We start from the raw sequence: 13,350 nt of genomic DNA, 5'->3' as shown, positions 1-13,350 counted from the left end.
GTGTGTGTGTGTGTGTGTGTGTGTGTGTGTGTGTGTGTGTGTGTGTGTGTGTGTGTGTGTGTGTGTGTGTGTGTGTGTGTGTGTGGATAGACAAGACAGATAGACAGATACTGTATTATCTGTCAGTTGAGGATAACCCTTCGCGCATCGGATGAAGTGGGCTGTAGCCCTGCGAGAGCACCTTCCACAACACATCTGCTTTTGCCACGAGACACCTTTGTGGGTTTTCTTGCAACAGACTAACACCCAGCTACCCCTCTGGAAGATGGCAACAGAGGTGCGTGGTACGTCACACCGCTAAACAGTTCCATCCTTTCTCTTTCTTTTAAGGGAGGCGACGAAGGTGGAGCTGGGAAGAGCGAAGGGGGCGGGATCAATGGGCAGAGTTAAGCTGTCGCGCTTTCGGAGGCGAGGTCAGACGAGCTTTAGGGTTCTTTGAAGACGAGCGACTGCCCACTGCAAGGGGGGGGGAGCAGCCCTTCTCGCGGCTGGCTCCATCAACCACAGACGAGCACGGGCGCTCGTAGGCTGCAGTTGCTGTCCGAGCGTCGTGGTGCTGAACGGGAGTCCCTTAGCAGCGTGGAGTCAGAAGGAAGGGAGAGAGTTCGGCGCGGTTGAGGTCTCTCGGAACTGTCCACAGCCCGCCGGTGCTGACGCTCAACAGAATCCTGGACGATTCCCTACACAGCACAGCCGGATCCCCGATGGGCAACGGCGAAGAGGAACATCCACAACAGGAGATGATGTTGGTCTAAACCAAGTCTGGCAGCTGAGCTTTAACAAGCTGGCCAAGCTCAGGTCACCACTTCCGCTCCTTCTTTTCTTCCTTCATTGATACTAACTTACTCCGGCAGCTCACTCCCACCCTTCCTCAGTACAGCTAGTCATGGCTTTCATGGTGAAGTCTATGGTGGGTGGGCAACTGAAGAATCTAACCGGTGGACTGGGAGGAGAGGAGAAGGGAGAAGGAGAGAAGTCCCCAGCTGAAGCCCAAGGGATGACCAGGGAGGAGTATGAAGAATATCAGAAGCAGCTAGTGGAGGAAAAGTAAGTATTGGGTGATGGAAGGATCCCCCTTTTTTGCCTTTCAAGATACAAAACTCTTGATTATAATATATCTTGTATGCTTGTATGCTAACAGATGCCTTGTGGCATAAGCTTTTATGGATAAGAGTCCACTTGACCAGATACACGGCTACCCCTTTGGAGGATATCCTATGAAGGTTTTGTACATATCTTCCACAGACCTAGCCCTATCTGCCTTTTATGGGCTTTGCTTGCTTGGTAGATTGGTAGGAGGTGCAGAAATAAACGGTTTGATACCCTACACCCAATTCCTGAGCAAAATCAAGATCAGACCAAGAAACTGAGAGCGATTTGATTATTTAAATGTAGAGCCTGGCTAGGAGATTCAAAGCAAGCAAGTCTGAGATGAGGAAAATTTCCTCATCTCACGACTCATTCTACTATCTCTCCTGTTGAGACAAATGACTCTTATTCCCATTTCTGCAAATGAGGATCTCAAGAGCAGACTGAATTGCTGAAGGCCAGGTTCATGCCTGAACAAGGGTATGAGTTGGGGTCTAATTCCAACCTCATCCACTGGACACACCAGTTTATATTTTTAGGAAGTTGGAAAATATGCCAAAGTGAAACTAGGAAGGGCTACAAGTTCACAAACACAGACAGAGATCCCTTTAAAGATCTCTTCCCTATCATCCAAGACTCTTCACACAGTAAAATATCTTTCCCACTAAACTGAAAAAAAAGTTGGGATTATATCTTGAACAACAACAAATAGTGGTATACAAAAGAGAGGGCATTTGGAAACTCACACTGGGATCATTGGGTTGATTCTAGCAGGACATTGCCTATAGTAAAAATAGGGCAATTTAAAAAATATATTAACAATAGCTCTAAGCAGTATCTGTGCAAAAATAAATCTCTTGCTCTAAGCAATTTTTAGGCAAAGTTCAGATCCAAATCCTCCCCCTTTTAGATGTAGATGTAAGAATCTGGGTTATGGAAGGCACATTGTGGAAGCTGATCTTTCCATTTAAGCACAACCTGGGTTAAAGAGATCCTGCTCCTTAGTTCTTTCCAAGTAAGTGGTGAGGGACATGAAGAAGTGAACCCAGGACTTTACATTTGTTGAGTAAGGTGAGGAATGTCAGTAATATATTTTAATGAACCTCTGATCTTTTAATCCGCTTTTGCCTTCAAGAGATGGGATTGTTTTCTCAGGAAAAACTATCTCTCACTACAGCTTTACCCCAGGAAGTTGGGGGCTAGATTATACACCACCTGATTCTGAAAAGGAAAAAAATATTATTTAAGGCCACATTCGCACATAATTTTTAAATGCCTTGTTCTGCTCCTGTGGCAACAACCCCTATCTGTAGTAATTTGCACACAGAATTGTACTGTGTTTTAACTATTACTTTCCCCACTGCTTTGCTTCTAAGCTTTAATATTGAGAAAATGTTTCTGTCTGTCTCATATGTCCAGTGATATACTGGAAAGTTTTGAAGTGCAGGAGCTCATAATGATGATCCCTATACTTACACCCTCAAGGAGAAACCAAACATGTAGGCAGCTGATATCTATCTATCTATCTATCTATCTATCTATCTATCTATCTATCTATCTATCTATCTATCTATCTATCTATCTATCTATCTATCTATCTATCTATCTATCTATCTATCTATCTATCTATCTATCTGTCTGTCTGTCTGTCTGTCTGTCTGTCTGTCTGTCTGTCTGTCTGTCTGTCTACACACACATGCACACATACATATTTACACCTCCCAAAGGGCAGCAGTACATAAATAATATTATATCCCATTTATGATGGTCTCCCAACAGTCATAGGATAAATGTCTACAAAATAAACAATGAGCTTTAACAAAAGATAATCAGTCAGCTGAAATGCATAACTTTTAATCAGAAATTCAGAAATCTTGAAAAGTGTTGCCATTTAAATTGCTAATGTCAAGAAGGAACCCCATTAAAGAAAAGGAATGTTGTATCCAGCCTCTGCTTGATTACTTTTCTCATTCTGACTTCCTCTATACTAATTTGCCACAAACAAATGTGAAAGTCAGTATTACTTCATTCACTTGCCAGTGCAAATCCATCAATTAACCTGGTGCTCTAGCACATGATGTCATTGCTTGCTCTGAAAAAGTCCCTGAGCATTCCCCCTCCACTACATCATTGCATATATCTTTGCAGAGAGGACAGAGTAGTCTGCATCTGAAAAACAAAAAGCATTCAATACTGCAATTTCTGCTCTGGAGAACCGAACACATTGACAGCATCATTTAGGCTGCAACCTATACCCACTTACCTGGCAGTAAGCCCCATTGAATTCAGCTGTCAAACACAGAACATCTGGAGGAATTGATATCTACTCCTGGATTTGCATTGAGATACCTAAATCATACTGAAGACCAACCTACTACTGCAAGAGTGCTATCCACCTCCTCAGCAGAAACCAAAAGGAAAGTGCTAGTATCCATTGAATCCTTATTTTTATTCTGAGATACCATACTGTGCCATCCAGTCACCAACTGGGCCAGACAGTATTTAGAGATTTCAAAATAACATGTTCCATGTGCCCATTTATTCTTCAAAGCGATATTGTTTAAAGGCACACTGATGAAAGCATTACAGAATTAATGATACAGGAAACTTTTTCAGGAATCTTTCATGAGTAAGCTCCTCGTTGTTGTTTTAAATGGTCTAAGCTGGCTCACAGATCTGGTTGCTAAAAGGGGTTGTGCATATGCAGTTCTGATAATAAGGTTTCCACAGAAAGAAAAGAACCCTACTAATATACAAAAAAAAGTCAGCTCACAATCACAAAAACAATGGAACTGGTTGGAAATGACTACTCATTTTACACTTTTTAGCTGAGGAACAAACATGGTGCCAAAGAAATAAATATTATTTCTCCTAGATTTTATAGTCCATTTAGCTCAGGGTTGGGAACCTGTGACCCTCTAGGTGTTGTTGGATCCAACTCCCAGTAGCCTCAGTCAGTATGAACCATGGTTAGGGATTATGGAAGTTATAGCCGAGCAACATCTGGATGGTCACTGGTTCCCCACCCAAAATCAACCTAACCAAGTGGCTCAGTTCCTGCTTTGCTCAGCATCATTGGATCTCCTCATCACAAAGACCATCACTGCTACTGTTGCCACTCAGAAGGAACTATATGATAGTCAGCAAGAGATGCTAGATATTTTCAGAACTGCAAATGAATTCAGCCAAAATGCTTGGATGAAAGGTATTCAGTTGTCCCACTGATTTTAGTGGAAGTAAGCTGCCCAAGTACTTTGCTGTTGTGAATCAAGCACAGGGCTTGCAAATCATATTGTACAGTGTTTCTGAAGCATGGGACAACCAGCTGGTTGCTGGGCTCTGGGAAGTGTTGCACAAGGGGCTTTGCAGGCATTGCCATTTGGCAGAGCCTGCCAAGCCCTGCCCTTACCTGCCCCACACCTGACATTATACATGGTTGGGTGTGACATGAACTAAACAGCTTCATAGGCCAAATGGGGTGGCTTGGTGGCACATATTTGGCCCATGGGCTGAAGCTTCTCCACCCCTGCCATAGATGTTACAGAACAAAGTTTTACCACAAGGTTGGACTTCTCCACCCTCATCCAGCGTTGCAAACCTTCTACCATGTCCTTGAGATGATGTTACGGAGATATTTCATTTATTTATTGAATTTATTAGTCGCCCATCTGGCTGGTTATCCAGCCACTCTGGGCGACGTACAAAATAAAACTTCTAAATACATTAAAACATTTAAAATCTTGAATCAGAATAATAAAACCTAACCCACCCCAAAAGCCTGCCTGAAGAGCCAGGTCTTTAAGGCCCGGTGGAAGCCCATCGTAGAGGGGGCATGAAGGAGATCATTTGGTAGGGAGTTCCACAGGGTGGGGGCCACAATTGAAAAAGCCCTCTCCCTAGTCCTCACCAGTTTGGCTGTTTTAACTGGTGGGATGGAGAGGTCTTTTGAGGCTGATCTTGTTGGGTGGCATTGCTGATGATGCTGGAGGCGCTCCTTCAGATAGACTGGGCCAGAACCATGTAGGGATTTAAAGGTCAAGACCAACACCTTGAATTGGGCCCGGTAAGCAACTGGTAACCAGTGCAACTCCTTCAGCACTGGAGTGATGTGATCTCGCCGGTGGTTGCCTTTAATCTGGCACTCCACCACATTCTGTACCAGTTGCAGAAGGCAGATAAATGTATCAAAGAGTATTAGTCATGATCACTATGTTATCTCCGGTTGCTGGGAATTCTGAGAGGGAGACTGCTGTTGTGCTCAAGTCCTGCTTGGGGCTTCCCATAGACATCTGGCTGACCACTGTGAGATCAGAATGCTGGACTAGGCCTTTGGTCTGATCCAGCAGGGCGCTTCTTATGTTCTTAGATATTGTGGGGCTGACTGTGATTCCTTTGGGAAAGGGGATTCATGGGGCAAAAGAACTCCTGAAAGTATCCTGCACTTCATCATAAGCATAAAGGAGCAATCCTGAATCCATATCAAGGATTATGCAATGCGAATGACTTCTATATTATACTGCGTAGTTTTTTTATTCTCCATAGCATTTTTAAAATGGTAAAAATTTGGATTTTTCTTCCCACACTTCCAATGCATCTCAGTGTGGACATCCCAATGTACATTAGCCATTGCAAGTATAAAACCACTGCTAGGTGTTCTGGATTATATAATATAGAGACTGGGATTCAAAGTTGTGTGTGTGGCACTAAAAAGCTGTGACTTACATAGGAAGCTGCTTTATGTTGAGTCAGACCATTGGTCCATCTAGCTCAGTATTGTCTACACTGACTGGCAGTGGCTCTCCAGGGTTTCAGGCAGGAGTCACTCCCAGCCCTACATAGAGATGCAAGGGTTGAACCCAGGGCTTTGTGCATGCAAAGCAGATGTTCTGCCTTTGAGCTATGACCCTTCTCTTTTGTAGGGAGTGAATACGTAAGATAACAGAATGAGTTATTTTACATGCAAAACTGGATAACTCTCTCTCTCTCTCTCCCTGATGTGCATGTTATGTGCAGCGGGGCAGTTGTAGGTAGCAATGGTATGAGTATGAGTAGAAAAAGGATGCTCTCAATTATTCCAAATTAATTAAGCAAGATTAGAAACATAGAATCGTAAAATCATAGAGATAGAAGGGGCCTAGAAGGCCACTGAGTCCAACCCCCTGCTTAATGCAGGAATCCAAGTGAATGTGATCTTGTGGATGCACTCTGATTAGTGTCACATAAGGTTGTGTGAAACACGGGTTGGGAGTGGCAAGTGGAGATGAATGACCTGTACTGAGACAGTTCAAGGCTTCCTTTGCCCTTGTGACCAAGGTATTTGCTCGCCTTGCCAAGTAGTGCCCACACGTTGGCTCATAAACATCTTCTCCCAATCTTATTTGCAGGATGGAGCGAGATGCCCAGTTTGCACAGCGCAAAGCAGAGCGAGCGACACTGCGGACCCACTTCCGAGACAAGTACAGACTTCCCAAGGTACTTTATTAGATCTTTGCAGCAGCAGGATGAAGGGAATACAGCCAGATTTCCCTCAGAATGCTGCTGTGTGCAGTTGTACTAGGGATGAGCAATAGCTAGACACCAGAGAAAGTGAAGGAAGAAATATGTATCTTTTATGCCAGGAGAGGGGGAACTGTCGGCCCTCCAGATGTTGTTGGGACTCCAACTTTCATTGGTCCCAGCTAGCTCAACCAATGTTCAAGGATGATGGGAGTTGATGGGAGTCCAACAACATCTTAAGGGCCAAAGCTTCCCCCAACCTCATCTTTTTTGCTATAGAGCAAGGGTAGGGATGCTCTGGTCCTAAAGAAGCTGCTGAACTACAATTCCTATTATCTTTGATCCTTGGCCATGCTGGCTCAGACTGATGGGACTTGCAGTCCAACAACATCTGGAGGGCCACAGCTTCCCCACCCTTGCTGTAGATGGAGGCAGAGCATGAGGACTGAAAAGGAGGATGGATGTTGATAATCGTAGCAGCGCACAGAGTGGCTGCTGTTGATAAAATGCCAGTGACATCCTACACTTGGTAGTGGCTAATGGGAGAATGTTTTATTTTGAAATCAGTTTCAAAATGAGGCTGAAGTTGGGAAGGCACCATAGCTCAGTAGTTGAGCAGATGCTGTGAACAAGAAGCTGACATTTAGACTCCTCTGAACCTCAAAACAAGGTTTGGGCCACTTCACCTACCATACCTTCATGATCAGGAAACCATCCCCTTTAAGGTTTGGGCAATGTTGTCTCTGACCCAAAGCTTTTTTTCCTGTGCAATGCACTTACACAAGACTTCCCCAGGCCAAAACATCAGAACAATGTGATGGGTATATGCTTGGGGGTGGTCCAAAGCTGATACTGAGATGTAGAGGTGTACCTACTTCTTCATTTTTTAGGCTTCTCAGAAAGCAAGAAAGAGCTGGAAATCAGAAAACAACTTGGGCATAGTCGAAAGGCACCTGATAGGACAACCTTGCTGAAGCGAAGTAGGTCTGGGTCTGGTCAGCAGCTGGATGGAAGGCCCTGTGAGCATGCCAGGTCTGGAGTTCCATGATGGAAAAATGGCAGGATAGAAATGAAATAGATAAAATATAAATAATGGTGTTCAGCCTTGTACTTCCTGTTCCGTTATGGGAAGCTTATATTGTCAAGCAGCACATAAAATCTTCTTATAGATAAAATACCTGTTTCTGAAATTGCTCAGTTCTCCATCATTTGTAATCACATCACCACCAGTTTCTGTACCATGAAACAGCTTTGCAAGGCATTGCCCTGCCAAATCTAGTGATGCTGGCACACCGGCACTAGATCCACCCATCATGAGTCACTACATTCTAGATCCTCTCAAGTGGTGATGCTGGACTTTAAAACCATCATTACATGCCATCACGTCAGCTTCCTGACTGGCTCAGTGGCCTGTAAGAACAGACATAACTGGGATGATCCAACAAAATTTTGTGCCAACTAAGTCCTATTTAAATCAGTGGAACTTACATTAAGTACAACTAAATTCCATCTCATTGCTTCCAGTGGGGGTTTGACTGCATATATATTACTGTTTACTCTGCATCCAATGCTTTCCCACTGAAGATACATACACATATTAGCCACAATCCATATTGATGCTGTAGTTTCTTGAGAAATAGTGCTGTTTCATGCATTTCCCCCACAAACCAGCCTCAATATGACTGGAAAACTTAAGCCACATTCATAGTTAAGTGAGGTGTATACATTTGAGACAGCCATTACACATGTGTAGATGAACATGCAAGTGCAGATGACAGCTTCATGAATAGGACTTTGGGGGGGGGGAGATTGCGGGAGGGAACCAAACAGGTAATGAGTATCTGGTGAAGACATCCCCACCTCCTCTCTGATGTGTAGAGCAATGTGCAAATGCGATTTGAAATGCAGCAGAGGGAATTGACCTTGCTGTGATTTAAGCCACTTATGTGAACATGTCCTTTGTCATGATTAACATTGTTTGGATTGTGCCCACAGGCTAGGACAGGGGTGGGAAACTTTCTTCAGCCCAAGGACTGCATCTCCTTCTGGGCAACCTTCCAGGGGCCACATGCCAGTGGTGGATGAGGGCAGAAGCAAAAGTAGGTGGAGCAATGAATGGAAATTTTACCTTTGCACAGTAAAAGTAGGTTCTACACACTCACATATCCCTATCCTCCCACCAGAGAAGCCAGAGGCATTATCAGTGCATAGTTAAACAATGGAATTCGCTCCCACAAGAAGCAGTGATGGCCATCAACTTGAATAGCTTTTAAAAGAGGATTAGACAGATTCATGGATAAGGCTATCAGTGGTTGCTGGTCACTATGGCTATGATCCACCTTTGCAGTCGGAGGTGGTATGCTTCTTAATGCCAATTGCCGGAAACTGCAGGAGAATAGAATGCTCTTGCACTCAGGTCCTGCATGCTGGCTTCCTGAGGAGGCATCTGGTTGGCCACTGTGAGAACAGGATGCTGGCCTGGATGGGCCACTGGCCTGATCCAGCCTCTTATGCTCTTATGAGTTCAAGGACACATTCCATTCTGGCAAAAGAGGTTGCAGAGCAGGGCCAATAGAGAATGTGGCTGGGAAGGGAGTCTGTCCTGGTGAGATTTCTGAGAGCTGAATGGAGAGGCTTGAAGAGCTACATTCAGCCCCTGGGTCTGAGGTTCCCCACCTCTGGGCTAGGAAGTGACAAGACTGCTTTCACACTCTGCATTTAATTGTGTGGGTGTGCATTGCTGCATCTGAAATTTGCAAGTGGATCTAGACATTGGGGGGAACTTATTTCATTGTTTCAAAGCATTGCTATTTATTTCATATAAATAATGATGCTTTTTTAAAAAAAATAAACCTTCCCTGTCATTTTCATTGGCGATCACTCGTGGCTGAGTAAGATTATCTTCCAAGATAAGTTCTTTAACGGTGGGTCTGTAAGTGACTCTGGAGGCCAATTCTGGATCCACACAGCCTCCCACTTTGAGGACATAGGTTTCCAGATGGAAGATGGTCGCAACAGGATTTGTTTGACGTGCCTTCAGCTTAGCTCGTTTGTCCCGTTCGCCCTGTATTCGTGCTTTTTCGAAGTCCACAGCACCTTTGATAATAGCCGACCTACATTTGGGATGTTCAAACTTCCCAGTTCTCGATGCGCATGTTACATTTTTTTAGATTCGCTTTAAGAACATCTTTAAACCTCTTTTGCTGTCCACCGATATTCTGTTTTCCATCCTTAAGCTGGGAGTAAAGTAACTGCTTTGGAAGACGGTGATCAGGCCTTCAAACAACATGGCCAGTCCACCAAAGCTGATGTTGTTCTTGTTTCCCTGTAACCCAAGAAGGCTAGGAAACATTTGGTGGATGACAAGTGTTTCTCTGCCTTGGTATAGCCACTTGAGAATTCCCTTTATTCATCCATGTCATCTGTTTTAAATGTTATAAAATGTTCAATTGTTCATTTGCATACCTTTCATTTTTATTTATTCATACATATCTGTCTTTGAACTATATTTATCACAATTCTCTCTCTCTCTCTCTCTCTCTCTCTCTCTCTGTGTGTGTGTGTGTGTGTGTGTAATGCACAGTTTTATACTTTTAAATGCTCTTCAGAAGAGAAAGGCAGCTGACAAACTCTTTAAATATCATCATCATCATTATCAAAAAAAAATACTCAGATTTTGTAGTTAAGCAGTAAAGCATTCATTCTGGAATATTCCCATAGATATTATTGGGGCTGCTCTAGAGTAGAGATTGTAATCTAATACTGTACTCTTGTTTCTCTAAAGACCAGGCAAAAACAGAGATATATCAAGAGTGTTATTGTACCCATCTCCAACACTCTGTAAGAAGAATACTTACTTATCTGGCTGTCCAGGTGTTGCTTTCTGGATAATTCTTTTCATGTGTTTCTCACTATAAGGATCTGGCATCCTAGGTCAATCCAACACTTGATTACTAAATATATTCACTCTTTAAGGCAATGAAAGACCAGCAGAGATAACTCTGATGCTCCCAGCTTGACATTTATGTTATTGTTACATTCATATCCCACCTGTTCTCCAAGGACCTCAAGGTGGCATACATGCATGGTTCTCCCCCTTCCGATTTTGTCCTCACAACAATCCTGTTAGGTAGGTTTGGCTGAGAGACAACAGCTGGCCCAAGGTAACCCAGCGAGCTTCATGGCTGAGCAGGGATTTGAACCCAGGCCTCCCAGATCCCAGTCCGAGCCTCTAACCATTGCACCACACTTAGCTCAGATCCATCCAATTTTGGTTGATAAAGTCTGTCTTGGACTACACAAAGATTTATGCAATAAAGACGTGTTATTTTAAGATTATATTCCTCATTCCAGGAACATGTTATACCCCTTGACTTGGACACTTCCTTCCCCACCAGCACACTACATTCCCTTCCATCAAAATCTGCATCATTTTCATTTTCATTTTGCTCTGGTGTTGCCTGTCACAATTGTTTGTTGAGGTGACTCTCCAAAGACGAATGGCCTCTCATAGTGCATCAAACCATCCTAGAAAGTTGCACTGGCATCTCAAACAACCAGTGATGTGAGACTCAGAGCAAAATGAAAATGTTGGCTTTCAGACATGTGGCATTTGGCAATGCTGAAAGAGTGAACATAAAAGCTAGTCTAGTTGTTCACTGAAATTTTTTAAAAGGACGATTGGCTTTGCTGCATAGCAATATTGGTTTCACAAAGATGTTGAATCACTTTTTTTTAAAAAGTGCCATTGCTAAGTTTTCTTTTCTAATCTTCATCACAAATTCTCCATGTTGCCTGTGTGATACCCAGTTGACATTGGGCCTTGAATGCAGCTATATCTATATACAAAATGCTCGCCACTGTCATTATAATTCTCTTTTTTTCCACAGATGGGGGTACCACATGATACTGGTTTTCCCAAAGTGTTTTCACCTGAGAACTTGTTCACTATATTTCTTATCCCACCCTCTCCTCCAAGGAGCTTAGGACAGCATACATAAATCTCCTTCTTCCCACTCCATTTTATCTTCACAATGCCCCTATTAGCTAGACTGAGAGACAGTGGCTGACATAAGATCACCTAGTGAGCTTCATGGCTGAATGGAGATCTGTACTTGGATCTCCCTGATCTAAGTCCAACCTACCAGCCACCAAACACACTGGCATTCATCCATCCACTGTCTCACACACGTGCACACACACCATTGCCCATATATTGTCCTACACAATTGCCTAATGCCATACTTCCTCATGGGCTCCTCCAACACATTAGCTTCTTGTTCCATTCCTGTCCTGTGGGGATATGGGCTACATTCACACCATGCATTTATTCCACTATTATTTCACTTTAAACAGCCATGGCTTCCCCCAAAGAATCCTGGGAAGCGCAGTTTGTGAAGGGTGCTGAGAGTTGCTAGGAGACCCCAATTGCCCCCACAGAATTCCCCCCACAATTCCCAGAGTTCCCAGGGAACAGGGACTGACTGTTAAAGCACTCTGGGAACGGTAGCTCTGTGAGGAGAATGTGAGTCTCCTGACAACTCTCAGCACCCTTCACAAACCACCCTTCCCAGGATTCTTTGGGGGAAGCCATGGCTGTTTAAAGTGGAATAAATGTATGGTGTGAACATGGCCATGGTCATATTGCCACCTCCTGCTGGCTTTGCTGGTTCGGTCCATCGTCACCATAGCAACAGGAGAGGCAGCAGCTCCTCCCCGCAGCAAAGTGGTGTTGAGTGGCCGTTGCTTTGGACATTTGGTGTGGGTCTTTGGCTCACTGGGCTCAAGCCTGGAATGCTGTATGAAGACTTGGAGCCTAATCTCTTTCTCTAATGAACACTATTCTCTTTAGAATGAAACAGATGACAACCAGATTCAGATGGTCGGGGGAGACGTGGAGCTTCCTAAGGAGCTGGCCAAGATGATTGAACAAGATAATGAGGAAGAAGAGGAAAAGGACTCTGTTATCGGACAGCTGACCAACATCCAGAACCTGGACCTGGATTCCCTGAAGGATAAAGCCCAGGCCAGGCTAGATGACCTGAAGCAGTCTGCCGAGAAATGTACCGTCATGTGACCCAGCCATCACCCATCGACAGGATCAACCTCCCCCAGTCGTAAAGTGTGTTCCATTGCAGGATGGGCCGTGTGCATGAGCAGCGCTCCAGGGAAGTGCAAGGGTGGTGACGGTTTGTGAAAATTATCCAGCAGACTCCCATTGGGTTAGTCTTCCTCTCCTGGGTGTGGGCTGGATACCTTTTTTCCTAAACCACCATTCTCTCCCTGTGAAAGATGTCTGACTTGTCCTGTCCCTGTAAGTGAAACATGAGGTGTGTTTGACAGTCTCAGGTTATAGAACAAGATGTCTCCTCCTCCCCACAGTGCTCCTCATTCACCAGGTTTATGTCGAAGTGTTGCCTCTCTAACGTGGCCAGTCTTTTATCGTTTCCTCTTGGAAAAGGAAGAGAGCCATTTACCATTCCAGGACAACAGACCTGGTTGTATAGTATACTGAATGTGAGCAACCCTCCAAGAAGAACCTTTTTTTTTTGGCCTTCACTCACATTCAAAGAAGCAAGGGGTTGGCGGCAGACAGATCTTTTGTTCCTTGGAAAGCAAGTCATTTGGCTTCAAGGAATGAAACCTGTCTTGGGTCCAAGTGACCACTTTACCTCCTTTGTGTCTTCCAGGGTCAAGGCATGGAGGGGAAGACCCTCCTTCCCATCCTCCCTTGCCCTACGCCCACTCATCCCTAGCAATACGGAG

At 44.2% G+C, this 13,350-nt stretch overlaps 1 protein-coding gene across 1 annotated transcript; it reads left to right on the top strand.

Moving 5' to 3' along the window:
* Positions 1 to 886: 886 nt before the first annotated feature.
* CPLX3 (complexin 3) lies at positions 887 to 12,661 on the top strand. Its single transcript, XM_061595652.1, has 3 exons — positions 887 to 1,047; positions 6,474 to 6,561; positions 12,437 to 12,661. The coding sequence occupies exons 1-3, from the start codon at positions 887 to 889 to the stop codon at positions 12,659 to 12,661; spliced, it is 474 nt and encodes a 157-aa protein (XP_061451636.1).
* The last annotated feature ends 689 nt before the right edge of the window (positions 12,662 to 13,350 follow it).

This window comes from Rhineura floridana, chromosome 14 (genome assembly GCF_030035675.1).
Source record: "Rhineura floridana isolate rRhiFlo1 chromosome 14, rRhiFlo1.hap2, whole genome shotgun sequence".
In the NCBI taxonomy this organism is placed as follows: Eukaryota; Metazoa; Chordata; class Lepidosauria; order Squamata; family Rhineuridae; genus Rhineura; species Rhineura floridana.
The sequence above is the reverse complement of the archived record's forward strand: the minus strand, read 5'-3'. Positions and strand labels throughout refer to the sequence as shown.